This window comes from Arvicola amphibius, chromosome 1 (assembly GCF_903992535.2).
Source record: "Arvicola amphibius chromosome 1, mArvAmp1.2, whole genome shotgun sequence".
In the NCBI taxonomy this organism is placed as follows: Eukaryota; Metazoa; Chordata; class Mammalia; order Rodentia; family Cricetidae; genus Arvicola; species Arvicola amphibius.
Window position 1 is genome coordinate 20,393,874 of NC_052047.1, and position 27,616 is coordinate 20,421,489.

The following is a 27,616-nucleotide window of genomic DNA, read 5'->3' on the forward strand; positions in this document are numbered from 1 at the left end:
TTAATCTATATTAGGACAAAAATAAAATATAGCAAAGAATGCAAGATATAGTCAATATTTATTATTTTATTAAAGGCTTTGTGTAGTAAGATCATTCAATAAAATAATATGTTAAGTAATATGCTTTGACAATAAAATAATCTAGTATGATTTGGAGAGTCAGCAGAAGGTGGTACACATCTTTATTCTTAGCATTCTGAATGAAGAGTCAGGAGGATATCTGTGAGTTAGATACCAGCCTGGACTACATAGTGAGGTCCAGGATAATCTGGTATCCCTAGAAAGAACCTGTAAAATAATCTAAAATAAAAATAAAAAATAGTTAGTATACTTTAGGAAATAAGCTATAGAATAGATAGACATTTTTCTGAAGGCACAGACTTCCAGATAATAAATACAAAGGCATTATTGATGCAGTGGTTGAGGTTCTGTGGAGACAGGACTTAGGGTGCATATTGTATAGAATTTGGGATTTAACAACTAAAGACCATAAAAAAATTGCTCAAATTTTTAGGAAAATGGTCATACTAGAGTTAGTCACAGAAAGCAGAATGAAAACTGTTGAAAAAAGTAAAAGTTTATTTGTTAGATCCATTGAGTTTGATTGGCCCTAGAACATCTCAATAAAAGCAATATTTAAGAGGTAAGAATAGGCCTTTCCAAGAAATTAACTCAGAGCTTTTAATGAAAAGGATGTAAATTATTGGATAGAATAAAGAATAGCAAAGATTTTTGCTTGGGATTTTAGAAAATATCTATTCATAAGCATAGAGAAAAGAAAGGCATTGAAAAAAGAGAAAAAGGATCTTGGTCAATTTAATAATTAATAGCAATATGTAATCACTAAATTAGAAGTTATCATTTGTGAACTGTAAATGATGTCAGAATGAGAGTAGTTTTCAAAATCTTCCAAATTATTAGCTAGTTAAGAAAAATCAGAGACTACAATTTGAGAGATGGAGGTAAGAGGCAAGACGGGTTTCTGATGAATTACAGAGTACTCTGAATATATGTGATTGAAAAGAGTTGCTGAAGAAGCTATAGTAAAGAAACAAAGAAGTGGGAAGGAAACAAAAAAGAAAAAAGCAAAGAAAGAAAAAAGAGAGGGATAAAGGAAAGAAGGAAAAAGAAAGAAAAAAAGAAAAGAAGGAGAAAGAAAAGAAGGAAGAAAAAAGGAAGGAAGGAAAGAAGGAAGGAAAGAAGGAAGGAAGGAAGGAAGGAAGGAAGGAAGGAAGGAAGGAAGGAAGGAAGGAAGGAGAAAGACCAAAATGTTTCAGGCAAATATTGAACCAGAGAAAAATGTTAAGAAATCAAGGCTGGAAAAGGCAGTGGCAAATTGGCTAGAAATGAATGAAGAAGAAAAGAGAAGAGGACTAGTGTGTGGTATGAGGAAATAACCTTAAATGTAGACTTAGATAGATGGCTAAAGAGAGTTGAATCTAGAGAACATTATTTGTTGAGCATCTAAAATAGCAGCTCAAAAAGTGAGTTCCATTCCAAATTAGTGTTGGTCTAATTTTTATTACTGGTATGGAACTTGGCTCTGGGTTTGAGAAAATTCAATAGCATTAATTGCTCCATGGGCTATGTAATAGACTCACTATTTTTAGATGTGGCTAACTGTGGCTCACTTTGTTCTAGGCGGTGTGGCTACAGCAAAGCCAAGCAGGATCCAGAAGAGGAAAAGATGCACTTTCATAATGGGCACAGTAAGCAAATTGTGCAAAATAAAAACAGGAGACTTTATTATTATTGTGATTGCTGCTTGGGTTAGACAATTTGTAGTAATTTACCAAATCGATTACTAATAAAACAAGCAAGTATTTCTTGTATTTATAACTCTGGGGCTTGAGCAAACTCTGGATGGTTTATTCAGTTCAAAAACCAATGTTTTTGTTTCCATTATTATCACTAAAATAAAAATGCTTGCCTACCGTAAAAAGGCTACTGTAGTTCAAATCAAAACCACAGGTAAATTTCAAGTTCCATGCAAAGTGAATAGAAATCCATTATTAAATCATGCCATCAGGCCTAATGAATGATAGTCCACCACTTCTTTTTGTGGGACTGCAATGGGAAATTCCTGGTGTACAAAACCTTTCTGTCATCAGCCTTGCTTGGAATGACCTGAAAGGGGCCACATATTTTAACAAATGCATGAAATCCAGTTTCACTAATAAACTTAAGGAATAAGTGTGCTTTAATCATGATATTTAGTATATACAACATGATTAAATTTGAAAAATGAGTGAAGGCAGATATCTTTTGTTTTAGTCCCTCTCCTGAGACCATATATAATTTGATGAAAAGCAAGACCACTTCCCAGTGCTATGTGTCTGTTATCCATCTTTAAAGGGCAACCCTGCTATGATAATTGGTAACCTGAACTAAAATAAATATGGATCTCTTGGAATAGACACCAAGTGAAAAGTAGTTCTGTTTTTCTTTTACTTTTTATTTCAGCACCACAAGAAGTTGTTTTATATGATATTTAAGGTCAGAATTAATAATCTATTGCGGTATCTAAAAGTAAGCCTATAGACCAAATCAACAAAGAGGCCACTATTTGTTTTGCCCTCTTCAATCATCAAAGTGTTCTCAATATGCATCTGAGTCTGTCTGAACAGTATCTTAAAAGATGATTATGTAGACATGCCAGCATATACACATTTCTTGTGTAGGGGACCGTCCATATTAATAAGTCATAAAAGTAAAATAGCTGTTTACATAACTGTTATAAATCAGAAGAAAGCCTGTTCTCGCAACTCAACTCAGTCACACTAGAGTGTTGACAAGTTGCTACATGAATAAGCACTTCCCCTCTGCTCCATTAATGTCCATGTATCGTTACAGTTAAACTGCCAGGGGTCAGAACCTACATTGATCCGCACACCTACGAAGATCCCAATCAAGCTGTCCATGAATTTGCCAAGGAGATCGAAGCTTCATGCATCACCATTGAGAGAGTCATTGGAGCAGGTGAGAGGACAGCCACATTCTAGCCTTTCAACTGTGTTTATGCTAAGAATGCAATACATCCTTGTCCTCACACAGAATGCTCTTTAGCTCTTGCAACTGACTTTCTCTCAAAGTTAGTTGTGACTGATCACCTTTTAATTTAAACTTCTGTGTTGTTCATAAAGGAGCAGATGTCTACCATCTTAGCAGAGAGACCCAGGAAAGAATCGTTGCCCATGTAGTATTGTGTATATGTACAGCGCAGCTGTAATACTGGAAGTATTTGCTTTGTTCAATTCAACTTGACCATGTGTTTACATAACCCAGCTAATCTGTGCCTAGTTCCCTTTTCTTTTTTCTCATCAGAAGTAGGTACTGACAGACTATGAGAGAAGTAAAACCAAAATGAATTAGGGTCAGGTTTTTTTTTTTTTTTTTATTTCTTTCTAATGTTACTATTTGGTTTGTACAGGTTAAATGAATTAAGCTAGTAAGCTCTAAAGTGTTTTTTGATTATCTCCGGAGGATATTTCCCAATATAACATTTATTTTTGTTAATACTACTATGGATGTTTGGTCTTACCCTTAGTTTATTTTCTTCCATCTGAACCTCAATGCTTCGAGACTTCAGAATTTTATTAGACTAAGAATTCTAAATGAGTTTATACAGTTTTTTTTTTTTTTAAATCTTTATCACAAGGTGAATTTGGTGAAGTTTGTAGCGGACGTTTGAAACTCCCAGGAAAAAGAGAATTACCTGTGGCCATCAAAACTCTTAAAGTCGGGTATACCGAGAAGCAGCGCAGAGATTTCCTGGGGGAAGCAAGTATCATGGGACAGTTTGATCACCCAAACATCATCCATCTAGAAGGTGTTGTGACCAAAAGTGAGTACATACAGTGACACAGTGTGTGTGTGCGTGTGTGTGCATGTGTGTGTGTGTGTGTGTGATACACATAATGAGTATCTGTTTATATTGTCTTTGTCTCTATACTAAAAGAAAGAACAAACTAAAATATTAATTTCTCAAATGGTGAAAATTTCCTTATACTTTAGTAGACTTTTATTTAAGATGATCTGTAGTGAACCAAGTTTTATTTTATAAGTTGTGTATTCATTTACCATGAATTCACTCCCATAGAACAAACCAAAACTGTAACCAATAAAACAACAAAAATAATAGATAAAATTATTTACTTCTGGATATTTATGTAATTTTTGTTTTAGTTGTGAGCCTAGCCTTTAGCAGCAAGTCATCTCTCAGGTCCTGCTTATGTATTTTTTTTAAATTTGTTAAGTTTTGTGCTACTGGTTATTAACTGTTCTCATCAACAGCCTCAAAAAATTCATAAGGATTAATTAGATTTTAGTTACAGGAAATCTAGCTTTTATTCAGAAATACCAAGGTTTTGTGTGCCATTTAAATATTGTTACCATTTTATGAATGCATTTTTATACTATGCCTTTTTATGAAGGATGTCAAATACTTTACTAAATCATCAGCTACTCAATAAAGAATTTAACTGGTCGTCTACTGGTCCAGAAATGATTTTCCTACAAGCTGTTTTGTCCTACGTCACTTAGTTTGCATTTATTGCTCAGCATAACCTACTCAATTACCTTTATTTGATATGGCATTCACATGCATGCACACGTGCTCACAAACACACACACACTCAAAAAGTATATAAATATATATAAAACAATTGAATTCATAATCAAATGAACACCGTGATACAAGTAAAGTGATTATGTACTCATTGAGCATTGACTTGGACAATACCCATTTTGAATTTTATCTGATTTAATTCATAGTATCTTCACAGTTACATTTTGAGGTACCTTCATCCATCTCAATGATAAAGATGACAAAATTTAAAATATAAAAACCATTTAAATTTCTAATAGAAATGGGCATATGGCCCAATGAGCGGTGAGATAGATTTTCAAAAATTCTCACTGCTCCAATAACTCCCACTTAATAATTTCACAAATATTAAATGCGATTTTTAGAGATTATCTAAAGTTATGTATCCCACACTGTAGTTACAGAAAGCTTTAGAAACTCCACCCTTCTGTAGGATTTCCATGGCCTGGTTCAGCTGGCCCTGCCCTATCAGTGCACAGTTGGCGTTGTAGCAGAGCTCATGTGTGCCTTCTTGAAGACCCAAGTTCTCCTGTCACAGAGAAAAACGTCAGTCAAAGCATAACTATGAAAATTCCTTCATAATTTATATGAACAGAAGGATATATACTTTATATTTTGTTCTGACTATAGAGCTTCTGAAATATACACCTCACATTTATTGCCTTTATAATTCCTTCAAACTCCTAGCCAAATTCCACAAATTATGTCACACAATAGCTCCTCAGTTTGCCTCAGAGTCATCTCCTGGCCTTTCCAGTGCTCTGAAGATGTTTGCAACAATCTAGAATGTTCTCTTATTTGGTCCAAAACTCTTATTGAAATATTCTAGTTAACTTTCTCATATTGGCACACAGTTTCCAGTTCCCTAGGCAAACAGTGAGTTGTCCCAGGAAAGGACAGTTAATGCACTGAGTATTTAAGTAAACCATTTTATCTAAATCTATGCCAATGCACAGCTACTTTATTTAAATACCTTGAGTTTTACTAACACAAAGAAATGGGAATGCTATCTACCTTAAAGGACAGTCCTAGAGCTTAAGTTATGATGTTATTTTATGTATGTCGTTGAGTAAGTGTGTCATCAAAAATTGTACTAGTGAGTAGGCACATATTTTTATGTATAAAATATGTTTCAGAGTAGTAAGAAATGTCCCAATATTTAAAGATATATTTATTTATATGTACATAACCTTGATTTATTATAGATCATCTTTATGCAACTGTGTACTGAGGAATTTAACTGAGACAACTTCCTATAATAACGAAGGCGAATTTCTCATATACTTTTATGTGCTTGGAACCCTTATTATTAGGTGCTAATACCAAAGTAAACACATGATCATATGCAGATTATGTTAGCTCTGCTCTAAAAATTGGCATTGGAGTGGAGAGGATAGTTTTCAATTTTCATACTCTTAGTGAAATATTCTGCTTGATGTTGCTACCCGAAGGAAGGCTACATATAAGGAAAGCAAACGTACAAGCTGAAAATATGTCTTTGGTTTCAACTTTGTGATCTGTGTGAGCTGAAAGTGTTATTTCCCTTCTCTAAATGCAGCCCTTGATGTTCAACTTCGGAAGTCTTCAACTTGTTTTCAATTTACCATGTTGCGACTCACTTTATTTGTGTCCTTAATTTCATGCTCTCTGATCTGATGCTAATTTATTCAGCAATTATTCTCAACCTGCAGCACACCGATAATGAGACATAAGTGCAACTAACTCTTGCGATTTTTCTGATTGAAGCTGAAGTGGAGAGTCTGGAGGAGCCCCCCCATGGATGCTTCTCTTTATTCTGTTACTGCAGGTGATAAAACATTGAGGAACCATTTAGATTCCATCTATGATTATTTATGAAACTGTATATATGTGTGTGTATATACTTATATATAGATACTTATATATACACTCATATATATGAACACATATACCTATGTATATGTATATATAACATATATGTGTGTACATAGATATAATACACATACATATTCACATGCATATATATGTGGCAGAGAAGTCTCATGACTTTAGAAACTCCCAACCCAAGACATTTTGTACATATACAGTGACAACTTTTACTATTTAATGAGATCACAGAAAAAATAAATAAATGAAAATAGAAGTTACAGGTTTTTTTTTTCTACTGTTAGAACACTTAGCTCTTTCAAGTGTGTGTATATTCATGAGAGAGGACTATGCATGCATGAATGTGAAGGCCATCTATGCTAGGCAGGTTCTTCAGTGAGCTCCTGGGATCCTAAGTTCTCCTCTGCATTTCTGCACTTACAGATGCAAACCTCAGTGCTTGCTTTTGAACATGTATTTTGGAAGTCAAATCCAAGTCCTAGTGATACCATGAGAAGCAATTTATACTTTAATTATTTAGCTATCTCCTCACCCTACTTGCTTAGTTAACTTTGTTTCCATGGGCTGAGAAAATGACTTAGTCAAAAAATTACTCACCAGGCAAGGATGAGGACATGAGTTCAGGCTCTAACCGTTATGTATATGTTCTAGTATAAGGATGCCAGTTTGTAATTCCAATACTAGAGATGTAAAAACAAGTAGATCTCTAGGACTCAATGACCAGGTAGTCTAGTGAGAGGCCCTTTCTTAAAAAAACCAAAAAACTGGTTCTGTTTCTCAATTCAAGATATTCCACCTGGGAGATTGGCCTGTGACCTACACGAGCAGAGCTACATGTGTGTTTGTTCATTCTCACGAACATGTCACATGCAAAATATCTTTTCCTACCAGTGGATAAAGCCTAGAGAAAGGAATAGACATTTCTATTGAGAAACAGGTTTTTTTTTTTTTTTTTAGTTTTATTTGTCAACTAGAATAATGTAAAATTAAATTTACAGCTGTTATAAAATTGACAAATTTAACCAAATATTGGAATAGCAGTGGTCTTCACTTTCCTTACACATATTCAGATTAACTGACAATTGATGGCTATTGTATCCTGAAATTTTGATGGAATATAAACATTTATTGCTATTTCTCAAATGTCGGATTTTTTTTCCTTAGAAGAACATTCTTTATAAATAATCTAATATTCTTAATGATTCTTTGAGATTTTCCTATATGTCTCGATTGCTTGCATTCTCCACTCTTCCCCATTCCTCCCCATCTTCCCACTTCTCCCTATGCTTTATGTCCTATTTATTTATCCTTTTCTCTCTTCCTTGGAAGAACCAATCTCACTGCATGTGTCTAGGGTCCTATGGCTCTAAAAAAGAGGTCGCGCACCCTCTTCCATGCTGTTCCCCGAGCCTTAAGTGTAAGGATTGGGTTGTGAATGTATGACTTGAGCCTGGGTTGCCACAATCAGCTCTGTCGACCACTACATTTAAATATATTACAAATTCTTTAGCAATATCTTTGCTGTACAAGGAAGCTTCTTTGATGAAAGATGGCAGTTACAGTTAACTTAGATATAAGGATAAATGTTTAGAATATAATTAGAAATTATAGTGTTTTAAGAAAGTGGTGATAGCCAGGAGGTTGTGGCACACTTCTTTATCCAGGCACTCGGGAAGCAGAGGCAGGAAGATCTCTGTGAGTTCGAGATCAGCCTGGTCTACAAGAGCTAGTTCCAAAACAGGCCCCAAAGCTATAGAGAAACCTTGTCTTGAAATGTTGGGACTAATGAGTCCTAGCCTTCAGCTGAATGTTGGGACTAATGAGTCCTGGCCTTCAGCTGCTCTTCCCTCCTAGAACCTTCTAATTGAAGTTACTAAAAGCTATGCTTTACCTAGAGGATCAGAGGATAGGCTTTTCACCTGTTGGCCATTGACTGCAGTGTATTTAAACCTACACGGTGCTAATAAAGGGGGGCTTTGGTACCAGTTTTTGAAGGTCTGTGTGTCGATCTGTCCCTGTGTGTGTATTCTCAACCTCCAGCCTCTTTCCCGAAGCTCGCGAACTGAGGTCTAGCGCATAGAGTGCAGACCCGGGCCAGGGTGCGAGGCATTGAAAACCAAAAGAAGCAAACAAAGAACCAAACAAAAAATAGCAACAGAAACGAAAGTGGTGACAGTAGTTTCTCCTCAGGGGCCTCACAAGGGTAGCTGGCTGAATTTACATTTCCAGCTTGATTTATTCCTTATGAGTGGGTGTTAACCCCAATTGTATGGCTGTTGATTACTCCTTAGAAAAAAATGCCACTGTTTCACATTTTGGGATAGCTTGCCATGCTCGCCATTGCTGCCAACTGTAGACATTAGAGCAGGATAGGACTTTTAGTGTTCTTTCTTTTGGCATCTTGCAAAACTCCTTTAAAATATGGTTAGAGATAATCCTAAGAGAAGAGATTTCCAAATCAAATCCAAAATGATTCCTTCAAGTCCCATGTTTGAGCAGCGTGGTATCTTCAGCAATAGGATCCTAGATTATTCCTTTTTGTTTATATTTTAATTAGTGTAATTCCAATAGCCTTCAAGCTAGTTTTTCCATCTTTGGAAATTTCACAGTATGCTCTGTTGCCCTTAGACTTTACCAAATAGTGCTTTCCTGTTATGTTTCCGTATCAACAAGCAAAGAGCTTAATTACAATGCGTACCAAACTTGATGAAATTCTGCTGTTTTTCTCTGCTCCCTTGCTTTCTCTGCAGAAGTTCCATGTAATTATTTTGCTCCTTCATGTTACTTTATTCAGTCTCAGAATGTACTACTCTACTTTCTTGTGCCTTCGGATCACGGTCATCCATCTTCACTCTTCCTTCAAACCTGAATGTCTGCATGACAGGAGCTTGACACTCCATGATGCAGAATGACTGAGTGACCGGAACCTGCAGATCGGGATTAGAATGCCAGTTCAAGAGGGCGAACTGCGAATGAAAGAGCCTCTTACTTTCCTCATTTGCGTGTTCCCAGTCAGAGCTCAAACTTACAGAGTTTTCACACATTTATGAAAAGGATAACTCTCAGCCAGAGACAGTGCTATGCATGGCAGCAGCATTTGTTGGCATTTTGTCTTAGTGTACATCGTGGTGCATTTATATTTGCACCTGATTTTCTCCTTTACTACACAGTGAGCTACTTCAAAGTGACATACTCTTAGCCACCTGTATCTATCACACATTAAATACATGTAGGGAATTATGTGAAGGCCAAACCATTAAAATGCTACTTCAAAGTGACATACTCTTAGCCACCTGTATCTATCACACATTAAATACATGTAGGGAATTATGTGAAGGCCAAACCATTAAAATGTACAAGGGGTAAAGCTTGTTTAGAAGGTGTTTAAACTTAAGTTCAGCTCTCTCTATATATTTGTTATAAATGATAAAATTAGGATTTAAGCTATACAGCCAGTTTGTAATTAGGGACTGATAAGAATAAAGGTGATAAATATTATTCAAAATTCACTTCATTATTTTTAGACCCAAAGAGTGAAGAACTGAAATATTGACAAGGGAATATAACCATTGAGATGTCCTGTACTTGGGCACAAAGCCTCAAAACTGAAAGCATGTTGTAGTTTAGCTTCCTGTAATATAGGAGTCTGCAAACTATATATTCTATTTGGTCTACAAAAAATGAAATATGTTACTTAACAAATAACACCATTATTCAGTCTTTGGATGAATGAATAAATTCAATTTAAGTAAAAATATACAATTAATCAAATCAGTATATTTCACATTGTGGATTTTTTTTTTAAACCTGGGACCTGAGAAATAGGTCAGTTTGTAAGAGACATGCCTTGCCATCCAGCATGAGAATATGAACTCAGTTCCCAGTGCCCACTTAAAAAGCCCAGGCACTGTTGGGGAACAGACTAACAGATGCCCTGCACTGGCCAGCCCAGCCTACCATATAGTTGGCTTGGTATTTTTTTTTTTTTCTGGGATACCTGAAGTCATTGAGAAATTACATAGAGAATAATGATTGAAAATACTAATAGATATTATTTCTTAAGGAATGTAAGTTTCATCCATGTAAAAAAATAATTTGTAGCAATAGATAATAACTAAAGTATAAATCATTGTTGGAAATGAAGAATTATGTTTCACAAAAATTTATTATTAAACAATGGTGCTAGATTTGAATATTTAGATTCTGTACCCTAGTAATGATTATAATTAGAACTAATTTCACTCTATAATTTATTGATACCCAACTTCACAAACATCAAGATAAAGAAGTTATTTTATTTTGTCTTGAGAATGACCATTTTGAGAATATTTATGTTAATTAAATACTTAAATGTGATTTGTTAGGAAGCTTTCAGTTTATACCTATATTGATATTATCATTTTACCTCAGATGAAGCACATTAGTTTTGTTTCTATAATATTTGCCCCAATTAAAATTACAAAACTTTACAAGTGATTTTTCATAATCTCTTAGCCAGAAAGTAAAGACACCACATAATTAAAATGTGCACACATCTTTCTAACTACCTTCTCTGTAGTTTTGGTTTATTGTTGTGTTTGTTTCCTCTCTCCATAAGGATTATCTCTTTTCATTATAGATGATCTTACTTCTCATTAGCATTGATCATTAATACGTTAGTGGTTCTACCTGTGTTATCCTTGGTTTAACCTTAAGGTTAAACTAAAATCACTTTCAAACTATTGAGTGTCAGTATACAGAATGGAATACAACCCAAATACTGTGGAACAATAAAATGAAACTATAGATATACAACATTGACAGAGGCTTATATTTACTCCTTTAGCTCTCAGAAAGTATTTTTTTTTTGTTTTGTTTTGTTTTTCGAGACAGGGTTTCTCTGCAGCTTTAGAGCCTGTCCTGGAGCTAGCTGTTGTAGACCAGGCTGGTCTCGAACTCACAGAGATCCGCCTGCCTCTGCTTCCCGAGTGCTGGGATTAAAGGTGAGCACCACCACCACCCGGCTTCAGAAAGTATTTTTAAAAAGCCTCTCTGACCTTTGTTTTCTGTTAAATTATGATGCTCCTAATGAAAGACTCCCTGATAGCCTGAAGTGGTGTCGTGTGTTTATTGATGAAGTAATGGCTTCATAAAAGCGGAGTGTATAAACACAACTAACTTAAGTCCAGATTTAACTGCAGCATTTGTGATGTTGCCTTGTTTGATGTGTCTCAGAACTGAACTTGCCTTCTGGTTATTGTCCAACTGCAGGATCTTTTTTCATTGCCTTCACTGACGACACATATTTTCCATTTCTAACAAGAGTACAGGCTGTGCCTTGGCTACTTATCACGGTCCATACTGTGATAAGTAAGAGCTACAGTCACATTTCCCAGAGTTTATTTCAGATGACACTGGCATATAGTTAATAAGATTGCAAGATGAGAAAAACAGTATTCTGCCTTTCTTTAAGATGTGAAGTAGATTTTTGCTCAAACACAGACACCACAGAATCCAGACCTGTTGACTTTCACCTGGAATTCCAGGATTCAGAAAACTGAGACAAGTACAATCATAAATTTGTGGCCACTCTGCTGGGCACCAAGTTCTAGTAAAGCTAGACTACATATGAGACCCAATTCTCCTGTCAAAAGAGGGAAACAAAATTAAACATCAAAATCAACACTATAAAGGAAAGAATTCATTTTTGTTTTATAAGTAAAGTATTATTATAAGATCCATTCTCAAATAAAAGACTTAAAAGCCGTACAAAATTATAACTAGCACAATAAGTATAAAGGATGTATTTAACTTCCAGAAATAATTTTTTCATAAATGAAAACTAACACTGATTGAGTAGCAAATGCACTTCCTTCTTTTCCTAGCCCTTTATCAAAGCAAACTCAATTATAACTCTTATATTTGTGCTTCTTAAGCTAAGGAATTCTAGATACTTCTTACATGTGAAATGGTAGCTTATATCACAATATATTGCCTGAAGTGTGTAGGGGCAGGGAGGCAGACAGACAAACAAACAAAAGTAGACACAGAGAAAAACATAAAAGTTGAATTCTATAAGAAAGTCAATAATTACATGGCTCACACTAGCACATGAAAATTTTAACATACATTAGGGTATAAAATGAAATGTGGGCTGGCAATATGTATTTTGGAATTATGAAATCATAGTTTAAAAAGAAACAAACCCTTCTCATATCTCCATTGTTCCTCCCTAAATGACTTTCTCTTGTCAAACTTAGTAAGAATCTTTCTGAGCCTTGCTTGCACTAAGAACCAACTTTCATATCATGATTATAGAACTTTAGGAACAATTAATAACATAGTTTCTTACATGGATAGACATTTAATAAGTCAAGATATAAGAACTAGTTTATGAGCATCGATAGAAAGCAGATTCCACAAATAATATGCCGCACTTTCATAGATTGCCTGGCGTAGGTCCTCAGGAAATAACACAAAGCCGCGTAGAGTGTCCTCTGTGATTAAAGTCCTGTCTTGACATGCTTTATGAGCTCTTTTTATATGGATTTTTGATAATATGCTTTCAAAATTATTGGCAGATGTACACTTTTTCTGTACTGCCAGCAGGATAATGAAAAATGATTTCTACACTTTTATTGAATTTACAATGGTTAGAGTAAGCCACGGTAATTATTGCCATGTCATTTCTGCTGGATAGCTGTAACTGAGAAAAAACATAAGCCAAACTAAATGTAATTAGCATTAAAATGACTCAAGCATAAAAAATAATCGCATGGATCTTGAAGTGTCTTATTCTTAAAAACAAAAGAATCTTGTAGTAGTTTGCAAACATCCATTTTAATAGCTTTTTCATCATCACTGGAAATTAGAAATGCATTTTAGGTTCTTATCATACTTCTCCAATTACATTTTTGTTTTTGACATTCCAACTTACACTATCACACATAATTAATCTGACATTTACAATTTGATAATAGTGTTTGGAAAATCTCATAGACAAGACACCTGTCTGCTTTGAAAAGATTCACCTTCTTTTTCTAAATGTGTATTTTTCATTGTTAGCCACTTTTCTGGTTAGAGAGTTCTTTTTACAATGGAAATTCTATCTTCTAAGTTTTGTGAACTGAGAATAAAATTTAAAATACAAATTTGCACAAAATGAGATACTTTTTGTAAAATGTCTGTCTGTCCCATTCTTAACATTTGTAAATATGGTTGGCTTCCTGTAGGTTTTACATCCAAGCATTCAACCTATTGTAACTAAAATTGCTTGGGAACGGGAGAGGGGCTGGGGGGGGGGGAATTGATTGTTTACTAAACAAGTGTACTCATTTCCATTACTATCAAACCTTAAAAAATAAAACTATCTCCATAACATTTCCAATATATTATGTATGGTAAGCAATCAAGAAAACATTAAATTATTCAGGATGTTTATAGGCTATTTGTAAATATCATATAGTTTTATATAACAAATTTAACCTACTGCAGATTTAGGTATATGGAGTCTTGAAAAATTCTCAGTGGATGCTAAGGAATGACTGCATCTATTATCTTCTACTAATAATATGTAGCCATTAGTAGTCAGTCTAAAATACACATGGTAGACAGAAAGAATAAATTATAAGGAAAGAAAAACTTAAATTTGTTTTGGGTAGATAAAGGGAAAGGCTCCACAAATATAAGGACAGGTGTAGATCAGTGTTTTCCTTTGATCATTATAATGTCTATTTGTAATTATGAACTAATACTTGACTATGAGGGGAATCAGAGTCTGTGTTCCATAGAAATTGAATCTGTAGTAATTCAGTTCGTGTAACAATTTGTCAAAATCACAGTCCTCTGGATGTATTTCTGTAAGGAAAGGATGGATTAGGTAGATAAATAAAGACTCGAACTAAGGCTGATTCAGGGAAACTTTGGGTTGATTCCAGAAGATTAGGTCACTTTGTTTTATCATCAATCACCTTGAGCAGCTACACTTTTAGCGCTAGTTTAGATATAACTTAGAAATACTTGTATGCTGTGTGATGATAAGCTAATGTTAGCTGTACACACATCTTCCCTCTTCGTGAGAAAGTTTCAGTCCTGGTAGCATTGATTTCTAAAAGTAGTTAAATATAAAGTATACATCTTATGTAGAAAGATACTTCACTGGTATAAAGTCTGAAAACAACTTTTATATTAATAACTAGGCTATTTCTCAATCTCACACAGGGGGTCATGCAAATTATGGATTCTTGAAAGAAAAGGGATTCATAAAAATAAACACTGAAATTGGACAATGTGATATCAGCATAAGACTTAAAGAACAAACAATATTTTCCCAGTTTTGGAATTTGTTTGATTTCCATTAAAATAAAGACCCTCAATTTCATTAAGTAAACTTCAAATTTAAAGAATTTCGCTATTTATGAACACAAACTATTGCCAGACCTCTGTAGCCTTATTCCCCAGGGAAAAGTGAGTGCTCTATCTGCCCATTCCACAGCCCCATGATGGAGGACAATTAGATCTGCAGTACCATGAAGCAGGACAATCGTATGCAATAGGGAGTCAAGTCAAAGCAGGAACTCACTTTATTACTGTGAGTGTCAGCTTATATAAATTAAGTGACATCATGTGATGTGGGGGTACCTCTAGCCAATGAGAGACAGCCAAGCCCTACCTCAGGCTGGAGGGACATCTACCTAGATTTTGCTGTCTCATCCCTCCTTGGTAGCTTTAGGACTATCCTTCAAACTTGAGCCATGCTTATCTCTGTCCTACATGTCTTGAGGTACAGGCCCTGAGATAATTCTGGCCTAAACAAACCACAAATATTTATGAAATATTATCCAAGTTATACTGACATAACCACTGAAAATGTAGGGCTATGTTTTTAACTCTTATTATTATTATTGAGACAGGGTTTCTCTGTAGCTTTGAAGTCTATTCTGCTGCTAGCTCTTGTAGACCAGGCTGGCCTCAAACTCAGAAAGATTCATTTGCCTCTGTCTTCAAAGTGCTTGTATTAAAGACATGTGCCACCACCACCCGACTTTAAAAATTATTGTGATTTTCCCCAACTCTATCACCCACTGCCCATGCTGACTTTCCGTTTCCTCCAGCAGTCTCTCTTCTCATGTTACAGATACTGCCATTTTTTCTTCTTCTCACCTTTCTGATCCCTCACTTCCTGTGAGCCAAGCTTCTAGTCCCCTTTCTATTCTTCCCATTTCATGTTTCCCTTCTGCTTTTTGGCCTGTGAATACACACACACACACACACACACACACACACACACATACACACACCACAACACACCACATCACACCACAGAACTTTAAGTCTAAATTTCATGTATGTATAAGAGAAATCATACAAATTTCTATTTATGAGTCTGGGTTATTTTGTTTCATTTAACAATGATTTATCGTTCTGTCCATTTTTGTCTGCAAATGTCACAATTACATTTTTGTCTATGGATGAAGGAAATTTTGTTGGGGATACCATATAATCTTTATGCACCAATCTCTTGATAGACATCTAGACTTACTCTCTTTCCTAGTCATTATGAATGATACAGCAATAAACACATGTGAAAGCATTTCTTTAGTATGACTTAGGCTCCTTTAAATCAGGGAGTAGAACTGGGTCGTTCAGTTGTTCAATTATTATTTTCTTGAGAAAATACCATTCTGATTTCCACAATGGTTTAATAAATTTACATTTCTTCCAGCTGGGTGCAAAGTTTTCTCCTTTCCCATATCACGACCAGGATCAGTTGTTTCTTTAGTATTGACTGTTATGACTTGGAAATCTAATTGTAAGGCAATAGTCCTTTATTTTTTTTGTCGTTATCTTAATTTAAACATAGAAACAAGGCTTTGTCCATATCTGAACTTGATACGATCTTTTTAACAAGTTTCTTGGGCATATCATGAACCTACTCTTGAGTGTTAGTCACTTCTCATTATTCCTTCTGCAAGAATGTCAAATAAAGTTTTAATAAAAAAGAATATTAAACTTTAAAGAGGATGAAGAATAGTCTCCTGCCTTTGTAATACTCTGTAACACTCCATTTAAAGAATATTGCTACTAATGTACTTCATGAGAGCATAATCATCTGACTGAGAAATTAAACTGTACTGTCTTATGATTCTAAATAATAGTTTTCAAAGATCTTTAATGAAAATTCTTTTCTGTCTATATTATTTTTTCATATGAGTTTGTCAGATTTTTCCAAACCAAATTTGCACTTTTATATAGTGTATTGTATTTAAATATGCAAGCTCTAATTCAGTGTCCTGAACTCATCAATTTTTAACTAAAAAACCCATCTTGAGAATATCATTAAGTTAATGACAATGCTCTTAATAGTTGTATAAAATTCACTTCTGTGATTAACATAGTATATATAAAATATAAATAATTGATATAAAAGTTAGTCATTTTATTGTTAGAGTTCTTTTTCTTAACTCAAAATAGTTTAAATCAATGCTAAATTTTACCCAACATACATTTATTGTACAGCAATTTGGCATGTATTTTTAAATGAGATTGTTATGGAATTTTTTTTTCGTACTATTGTTTATATTTTTTTTTCTTTTTAAAAATTTCTTTTATTAAAAATTCCCATCTCCTCCCCTCCTCCTCCCCATTCCCTCCCTTCCCTTCCGCCCATACCCCCACTCCCTCCCTCTCCAGGCCAAAGAGCCATCAGGGTTCCCTTCACTATGTTAAGTCTTAGGTCCTCCCAACTCCCCCCAGGTCCAGGAAGGTGAGCAACCAAACTGACAAGGCTCACACAGAGCCCGTCCATGTCGTAGAGACCAGGCCCATGTTATGGAATTTTAAAAGTGATAGAAATACTTTAGATTTAGTATCATCAGACAAAGAGATTTTTGTTAATTTTTTAATTCTCATTGTTGTATAGGCTTGGCATATTATGTGAGAAATGCCACAAATCTGTGAGGACACAATAGGGTTCATTATGTGAGATCCCTTGCATCTAACAAGAACACTAATTCAGAATTAGTTTATTAAATTTATAAAATAATGTTAATCAACTCATGAAGCAAACTTCTAAGAGGTTATAACTACAGAAACTTCTTGGATGATATGGATTTGATAGAAACTCATTTTTCTATGAGATAAATTCTATGATTACATTGTAAAAGGTTAAAATCAGGTGTAGAAGATGATTGGCTTCTCCAAGCTTATGTCATAGTGATATTAGTCAAATCTCTCCAATTTTGAAATAAAATCTGAAGCATGTTTACACAAAATTAATTCATGTGATATTAGTCAAGCCTTTTCAATTTTCAACTAAAATCTGTAGCATGTTTACATGTGATTTTTGGCCCTTAAGCAGTCCCACGATGCATAAGCTGCAAGCTCTGGATAGTGGTAGCATAATTACCTTTAAATCACAGGTCTACAAATCAGAAAAGAAGCTCGAGTATCTATCCCAGGTAGCTGAGCACTAACTAGAGGATCTGGTAGTATCAGGTCTGGAGTTCCCATCCCCAAAGCAGCATGCATGCAGGTCTAAGCCCTTATTGGAAAGGACATTCCTCATAATGTGTCTCTTCTGTTGGTAACAGCACACTCTGAGAGAGATGCCCTGATTCTAATCATGCACATATCTTGAAGTACTCCGAATGACAAACCCGAACTAGTGCTTTTCCAAATTTGTAGGAATTTCTTAATCTAGTGTAGTTGAGACCTGAATTTAAGTATTCTAGTAAAAACAAAAGGTGTCAGTCTAACAGCTTGTCCTCAGAGTCAGAGTGGAGAAATCCCCACCCACATTTATAAAGCAGGCATGAAGAAGGGGAATCTTTTCCACGAGAAGTATTAATTTCTAAAATAACCTCCACATACCCGAGATAATTAGAATAGACTATTGGGGAAAGTCTTTTGACAGATACACAGGAAAGAAAAAAAAAAGGATGTCTTAGAAAAAATATTTAAAAGCTAAAACTAAGGAGTATATATCGAAAATCTCATAGATAGAGCAATTAGCAAGATCAGCATTTTCAGAATTTTCAGATAGACAAGGACAGACAAATACAGATGTTATTGCTGTATTGTATAATTAACTGTACGGAAGTAGAATTAACCCTCAACTCTTATAATAAATTATGTCTTGGGGCTTCAGAGATGGCTCAGGGCATATGAGTACATGATGTACAAGAATAAGTAGCAGAGTTCAGTTTCCCAGCATCCAAGTGAAAAGTGGGGTATGACTACAAAGGCTTGCAGTGTTGGGGAGCAGGACAGGCAGACCTCAGAGCCTCCTGACCATTCATCTTGGCCATGCACATCAAGCTTCAGGTTCACTTGAAGACTCTTAGGAGAGTTAGTTTTCCTCAACCTAACACTAATATAAGTCACTCGGGAGCAAGAAATTTGAACTGAAGAAAAGCCTCAGTGAGACTTGGCTGATGGGCATATCTGTATGTCTTTTTCTTTCTTGTTGACAAACGTAAGAGAGTAAACACTGAATGGCGTCAGTATTCGGCAGCTGTTCTGGGAGGCATACAGTAGGGAGATGAATGTGAGTTGGGGAGCAAACCATTTAGTACCCCTCTTCTACAGTTGCTGCCTGCTATCCTGGCTGAGTGCTTGTCTTGGATTCCCTCTATAATGAACTGCAATAGGATGTATAAAACAAAATAAACTCTTTTCCCCCCCAAGGTGGTTTTGGTTTTTTATCTTAGCAATGGTAATCAAACTAGGACAGCCCTATCTCAGGTGAATAAGAGAGAGGTAGAGATCGTGCATGGACATTCTTCTAGGACATACACATGAATCTATGTGCTCTTCCATACATACACACACTTACGTGTATATATGTGTGTATTTATATGCGTATATCTACATACGTTCCAATACAACACTCAATTCTTTTATATTAATAAAGGAGTACAGCACTCGGGAGGCAGAAAAAGGCAGATCTCTGTGAGTTTGAGGCCAGCCTGGTCTTCAAGAGCTAATTTCAGGACAGGCTCCAAACAAACTACGGAGAAACCCTATCTTGAAAAAAACAAACAAACAAATAAATAAATAAATAAATGGACAAATAAATAAACAAAATAATCTACTTACTGCTGAGATAAATATATTTGTGCTCAGGAACTCTATCACAATTTCACACACACCCGCAGGGAGGCTGCCAGAATGTCTGCTTTATATCTCCTAGATAAGAATCTTCTGGGTGGTAGCTGTTTGAAAGTGAGAGAAAGAACATAAAGCTGTGTGTGGCAGGAAGTGGGAGTATCCAGGGCTGTTGAAGATGTGGGACAAACATGATCAAAACTTAGCCAATGAAACTAAATAAGTTAATAAATTCATTAATGAAAAATGTGGCTCTCTGACCACCGTTGACAGCACTCTGTTTCTTCCCAGGCAAACCTGTGATGATAGTGACGGAGTATATGGAGAACGGCTCCCTGGACACGTTTTTAAAGGTAAGACGTGGCCTGACTTTAGCTGTCTATGGCCACATGGATTTTGCCCATGGAATGAGGTTAAAATTGAACAACCTTAATGGTAAAGTTTTAAATAGATTCAAAATAAGATAGCACCATTATACTCCACAATAAACTAATATTTGAAAGGTATTTTTTCAGAAAAGTTATATAAATCCAATTAAATGGTTATGTAATTTTACTTACGTAAATTCTCACTTTCAATAAAATGAAAGTAGAGATAAATAAAGGAAAAAGAAATGAAGGGAGATAAGGAAGAAGGAAAATGAAGAAAATGTTATACAAATACTCAATTATAAAAAAATTTATTTATACTCTGACAGTTTCATACATGCAAGTGATTTTTTTTTATCATATTCGCCCCATTCCCTTCTCTAAAGTACCTTTCACTCCTACTGAACATTTTCTTCTTACCAGCAAGTTCTGTTCCTAATTCTTTGTCTCAAATGTGTATGTGACCACTTTGTTCCATTTGTGTAGCTTTAATAATCAGAGGAGGCAAGTCACTTGCTGGTCATGAACAACACTGCGCTTAAGATAACATTGCCACCGTCCCCCCCCCCTTCCAACAAGTATTAATGATCTCAGGGAGGGAAGACTGTTTGTTGAGACCGTCCCCATCTTGATAGAATTTTGAATGATGCCATGTTGTGTAGATTCTCTGCAGATGCCCACAGCTGCAGTTTGCTAGTGCTGTGCCCATCCCATGTCGAAAAGACAGCATTTCATGGCACTACTTCTCATCCTTCATCTCATATCTTCTTTTTGCCCCTTCTTTTGTTATGCACATTGTCCTTGAGGGAGTGATATGGGTATACAAATTTTTTGATGTGTATACTAATGGGCAGGGAAAATGTGTCTAAAATATCCATGCAGATAATTAGTTAAGATGCCAAACTGGAGTCTATCAGCATCATGGGCCCTCTAAGGAGGTTCAATTAAAAAAAATCATCAACCAGATAATATAGCCAATATTGTCAGGCATCTTGGGTTTGAGGAGTGAAAGAGTTCTATGCACACCTCCCAGTTTTAAATATTGACAACTTGCTTTACTCGTGAATAATTTCTGTGAAATGATGTAACATTTTATATATGAGTAACCTATAGTCTGGAGATATAAATTCCATGTAGTGGGTGTCGCTTCTGGTGCAGAAAGGCCCTGCTATGAAATCGGCGACAAGTTAGACGGGGCCTCTGCATGGATCATGGCAGCGCTTCACTTCTATGTGAAGTTTCTGTTTTACTCCCCAACCTGCACCAATGTACCAGCCTCTTCCCAGTTCACTTCTCTGCACTCGCAGGTTTTCCAGTCTCTTGGATTTGTATCATCACTTTATGCAAAATCATTCAAGCTATTACTTAAGCTTTATGAGTTCATTTAACTTTGTTACATTAAATGCCTTTGACAAAAACAACAGACTTCCAAGAACTGTTGATATTTTCCCAGCCAGTGCTCAGTAATTATCCCTGCTCTCATCCACACTGCAGAAACTCATGAGTTGCCTTAGGCCATTTCATGTTTACTTCAATAAGTTTATCTATATAGCTTTTAAATTACCTCATTAAATACTCAGTGTTAGCCAAGGTGGGCACTACTTTGCTGCAATGAGCAAATCCCTCTGATGTATGACAAAAAGAAGCTACAATGCATGACAAGGCAGCAATGTGGATTATTTTAAAATGACACATGCTTTTTAAAATAGTCTGTAACATGAGGTACAATATAGCATACAATGTTATGCATGCTATGTGCTTAGAACTATTAAGCAAAGAATGCAGATAAGAAGATATGTTTACACTTAAGTAGTAAAAGAACTACCTACAGGAAAAAGAAAAGAAGTAACTAAAAGTAGTATTATTAGGGAATAACACAATTCAACTATGGATGGTCCATGTTTTCCTCCTTACATACTATTTTTTTAAAATTTAAATATGGACTTATTACTTTTATTACTAGAAAAAAAGAATCTATTTAAAATCATCAGTGGCACACAATATCCATCACTATAAGAACACAAAATGTAAATTAAGCACAACTGAGTGTGTTGGAAAAAACCATTAATGGTGCCACTTGTGTGTGGATGTAGGTAAATATGAGTTCGAAATCAGATAGCTCTAAATGGAGAAGTAAGTAAGATATATTAAAAATATAAATAAATGAATTAGTTAATAGTAATTTCAACTGAACAAAACATAAGTTCTCACAATTTAGGTTTTCAAGTAATTATTAATATTAGAGAGATACATACTATCAGAGCTATTATCAAGTCGAGACCCAAAATATTTGCCTCTTAAATAGAAGATATAATGATGTATTATTTTGTGTGTCTTCTTTATGTCAGTATTAATAAATATTTTGGCTTATTCTGTTTAATAATTAAGGATTTCATATCAAGTACTTATCAAAAGCTATCACAACTCTAATAAATTTCTTCATGAACCACACATTATTTCTATTTCTTCTTCCTGTAGTTATTTTCCCATTATATACAATTCCTTATAGAAAATATACTGGAGCCTTTGCCCTGAACATATATTTCTATACAACTATGTTAAAACATGTTGGAATATGTTAAAACCCATATTATACATCTATGTTAAAACATGTTTGGAGAGTGTACATTGTTGTATAACTTCTGTTGGATGATTTTTGAAAGGCAGCTATATTCAGAAGATAATTAAAACATTATTTATTTATTTATTTGATGGTTTCAAATATGTATATAATGAATTTTAGTCTTTTATATATCCTATTACACTGATTTCTCAATCTTTATTCATCCACTGAAACTCTCTTTTTAAAGTGCCTCTTTTTGCATCTGTGCATGTCTGCGCATGTGTATGTGTGCTGCATGAGATTTTTGAAGGACTTTCAAAGTTTTTGCCTGGAATGACCTGATCAACACAATCAGTTAAATTTGCGGTTTCTAATGCTTTCCCACCTCCTTGAGTAGAAATTGCATTTTCATTCGGAAAGGTGCTAACAGTAATTTGAAAAATGAAAGAAGGCTTTTTCCAAATTTTACTCCTGTGAATCGTACAGCTTTCCTAACGTTGCACTGTCTTTGTAGAAAAACGATGGCCAGTTCACTGTGATTCAGCTTGTTGGCATGCTGAGAGGCATCGCTGCAGGAATGAAGTACCTTTCTGACATGGGATACGTGCATCGAGACCTTGCTGCTAGGAACATCTTAATCAACAGTAACCTTGTGTGCAAAGTGTCTGACTTTGGGCTTTCTAGGGTACTGGAAGATGATCCTGAGGCAGCCTACACCACAAGGGTAAGATCTAACAGAATGCATTTTTCACACGCTAGACTAGAAGCATTTAATATTTAAAAATGTTAAAAGAAGTAGCAAAAAGGGCATTCCTCTAATGAAGTCAAGAGGAGATAGAGGAAATATGGGTGAAAAGGAGAGAAAATAGAAAATGCAATTCTACATTTTTTAGTACCAGAAAAATCAAATATTATACTTAGATTATAAAATTATTCACATTCCTAGTCTCAGTAACTAATCTATTTTTCTTAGGGATATTGTGTTGGCTAGATATATGTCAACTTAACACAAGGTACACTCACTGGAGTGAAGGAAGCCTCAACTAAGAAAATACCTACATAAAACTGGACTTCAGGGAAGCCTGTGGGGCATTTTTTAAATTAGTGAGATCTGAGGGAGGCCCTGGCATATTGTAAGTAGGGCCATTTCTGGGCTGGTAGTCTTGTATTTTATAGAAAATAGACTGAGTAACCCATAAGAAACATCCAGTAACCAGCACCCCTCTATGGCCTCTGCATGCAATCCCTGTTTGACTTCCTGTCCTGATGCCTTTTAATGAAGACCGTTGTTGTTGAAGCATAAAACAAATAAACCCTTTCCTCTCCAAGTTGCTTTGGTAATGGGATTTTATCATGGCAATAGTAATACTAACTAGAACAGATGCCAAGAAAATGTATTCATAAATGATTCTGTGTGTGTGTTTTATAGAATGTTTACAAGTAAAAGAAGAGTAAAATATAAAATTTTATATTAAACATTTATGTTTACATGGTGTGTATATGAAGAATGAATATGGTTATATGCACATACAAATTTGTATAGATAGTATAAACTATTGGGAAATTTATTTTATCTTTACTATAGTGTTTTCTACTGTGAAATAAATTAAAAATATTTTATTCTTCATCTCAAGAGTTTAATTTGTGGAAAAACAAATTTCCTTTTTTAAGTTTTTATTTTCTGGAGGGATTAAAATGTCTCACTACTTGATTTACATAGTATAAGAACTATTAAGCCTAAGTCTATGGAAAACTCACAGTGTAATAGCTATCATAAATATGAAATGTACAGAAAGCTAAATAACTGAAATCAAATAACTGGAATAACAAAGTATAAGATGAGCTGAGGAGAGCAGTGACTGATGTTATAAAAGGAGTTGGTGAACAATTTTCTCTACAATTTTAAATTGAATTTAATTTGGGTTAAAATTCAAAAATTTAACTGAATTATTAAGAAAACCTTCTAATAAATGTTTGAAATATTTTGTTGGATATCCTCAGCTTCAGAATTATTTTAGGCACGGGGATTTATTGTATGTTCCTGCTCTGTACAAATGAGCTAATTGTATTCCAATACAGAAGAACACTATTGTCACCTCTAATTCTTAAATCCATGCATTTGATGTCTCCTTATTAAATTCTCCTATAAAATTGGTAGTCTAATAAAAAGTTCTTTACTATATTATATGGTTAGATAGTTCCAGTTTGACAACTTTGACTTGGGGCACATGGATTTGAAGGGATTTATACCATGATGCAGTGCAAGAGTAATTTGTTTAAGCAACCAAAGACTTCCAAAGGTCATCTCATTAAACCAATGAATTAATTGATGCGATATTTCTACTCTCTCACATCTAACTATTACAGCTGTTATTTCATTAAATAAAACCTCAATTAAGAACTCTTCCCAGGTTAGAATTGCACTTAATAAAGTTGGCGTAAGAAAGATTGAGGTCATGGAAGATCTATTACTGCTGTGATGAGTGGTTGTCTTAGGTAAATAGGAGCAGCTATCCTAAGACCCTTGCTACTGGGTTATGCTGCAGCACCATCGGAAGAGCCAGGGATCCTGATACTTTCAAGCCTCCCTTGCAGAAATGGGGTGTGAAAGCAATAGAAAATATTAGTAATGAGACCTATCAGGTAAGTGAGCCTCAGAAGTTAGTGATGAATTGTTCTCCAATGAACAGGAGAACAATTCAGAGCTGACACTCAGCAGAATCAATGAACTACAGTCTCGAAAAGGCAATTTAATCACATGTTGAAGAACGAGACAATTCACTTCCAATCCAAAAATTCAGGGTACCAAGAAGATTGGATTGCTGCAAATCCCGATCTCAAGGCCAGCCTGAATGACGGAGCGAGATTCTGCTTCAGGCAGCAAAGCAGTAAAAACTTATGCCAAGGCCCTGAAGAAATGGCTCCATTGTTAGGAGCACAAACTGCTCTTATAAAGAATGTCAGTTAAGTTCTTAATAAAACCTATAACTTATAACCTATAACAAGCAGCTTAATAAAACCTATAACTAGCTCCAGAAGATGTAGGAGCATCTGCCAACACCTGTACTCATGTGCATCCCCCCCCCTACATATGTATACATACTTAAAAAAATCTACATATAAATGAAAATGATACCAAAGAAAACAAGCATATTACAATTCTGTGTGATGCAATGTTTTATATGTATTATTAGACAGAACAGTTTCCAAAAAATTTCTTGTAATATTACCATATGTGTGCATGTGTTTGTGTGTGTATAAAAAGATTTAGCCTAAATTTTATCCCTTTCCAAATTTCAATCATGACATAAAACTTATTTTCTTATATATCTAAAAAGTTTCCCTTTAAATGGAAATATGCCTCTTTTTCTTGTATGCTAATTTTTCCACTATTCTTTCTACAAAATAGGTAGGTGTGAATTAGTCTTTTGGTAAGAAAATCTGTCTCTCAATATATATTAGCAAATACATGAAAAAATAACTGTAAAATGTGATCTTTTTGACTACCCACAATCTTTTGGGTAGTTAAGTTAAGGAATGGTGTTTCTTAGGTTCAGTATTCTAACTGATAAACACCAAAGTATGGTGTGAAGCTAAGAAGTGGATAACCAAACCTTATAGAAATCAAACAATATCGAGGAAAAGCCACCTTTCAGGTTTCAGCATGTAGAATTTTCCTGCTTGTCTTATAAACTGTTAAACATCCCAGGGTTTCATTTAACAACAAGTCATGCAGAGTATTTGAGTCCTTTACTTTTACAATGCTGAGTGTTCAGCTTATTGATGTGCCTGAGTGCCTCCCTTCCCCTAATCAGCGCTGCCATCCTCAGCACTCTAATTGAGATGTAGGTCCTGTATGCCTTCCAAGAGTCAAACAGAATTTATAGCAGAAACCTTCCCGACAGCCAATTAGTTGTTAGTCTACAAGTGCTCATGGGTTGGGAGATGTGAAAAGAGACTGCATGCTGTCAAACAGATTCACTTAAAAATGTTACATCTCTTTCTAGATCTTCTCAAAGAAACCACGGTATCCCTAGATACCCTTGAAGTATGCTAATGTATATGTATGAATATATATTTTTTAGATATATTCATATATATGTACATGTGTTTTTAATTTTAGGGAGGCAAAATCCCAATCAGATGGACTGCCCCCGAAGCAATAGCTTTTCGAAAGTTCACTTCTGCCAGTGACGTCTGGAGCTATGGAATCGTTATGTGGGAAGTTGTATCTTATGGCGAGAGACCCTACTGGGAGATGACCAATCAGGATGTAAGTACAGGGATTCTCTTTCTCCCTCAAGTTGAGAATGAAATGCTTTGTTCTCTGAGTCCAGGCTCTTATAGCATTTTAAAATTGTGAAAAAGGTGGTTACTTGGAAAATATAAAATGCTTCGTTTACCTTTTGGTACATTTGTTGCTATGGAAATAATCTTTATGTGAATGCTAAAAGCGAGGTAAAGTAGCATAAGTTACAGTTGGGAAAAACTTCAGTCCTTTGCCAAGTAGGTTTAGTTATACCACAGTGCTGTTCCATTCGGTTTATGTCAGTATTGTTCTCAAAGATGAAGAAGAATCAGCCATCTAAGGATGAATGCTGAAATCTAATCTTTGAAATGAAAGATGAACTATATTGTACTCATAACTGATAGAAGTAAATATTCTTCTAACAATAAAAATATAATTAATGTTTAGAATTACATAATTCTTACAGAAAAAGAACCACACTAAAGAATTTTCTTTCCAAATTCAAATGCTTACGTTTGATGCCTAGGACAGAACTGTGGCCTTTGCTTTAATCATTTCCCATCATTAATATTCAATACACTCTCTTTGAGTCTGGATCATATTAAAATTTGATATTTTTCCCTCTGATAATAACTATAAAAGTAGCTAGGAGTCTTGAACATGCAGAGTGTACCATAAACCCTTTACCAATAAATAACTTTGTAAATCAGCATACTAAACAATTTTAACTCAATAATATACTTATTTGAAACATATTTTTTCTCCAATTATTTTTCATATCCCAACTCTATAGCACATCCTTTCCCTGTAGATACCCTCAGGGGCTCATAGGCAGATACTATGAGTTTGCAACTCACTTTGTTCACCTACAATCACCT

General features: G+C 35.0%; 1 protein-coding gene across 5 annotated transcripts in view; it reads left to right on the forward strand.

The window, feature by feature from the left end:
* The window catches only part of Epha5 (EPH receptor A5), a 314,453-nt gene that overhangs the window by 266,287 nt on the left and 20,550 nt on the right, over positions 1 to 27,616 (forward strand). For all 5 annotated transcript variants that reach the window (XM_038327546.1, XM_038327563.1, XM_038327554.1 and 2 more), the window contains 6 exons: positions 1,642 to 1,709; positions 2,854 to 2,979; positions 3,659 to 3,844; positions 19,850 to 19,911; positions 23,004 to 23,213; positions 26,613 to 26,762. In XM_038327546.1, coding sequence (XP_038183474.1) covers positions 1,642 to 1,709; positions 2,854 to 2,979; positions 3,659 to 3,844; positions 19,850 to 19,911; positions 23,004 to 23,213; positions 26,613 to 26,762 — 802 coding nt within the window. The remainder of the gene's footprint in view (positions 1 to 1,641; positions 1,710 to 2,853; positions 2,980 to 3,658; positions 3,845 to 19,849; positions 19,912 to 23,003; positions 23,214 to 26,612; positions 26,763 to 27,616) is intronic.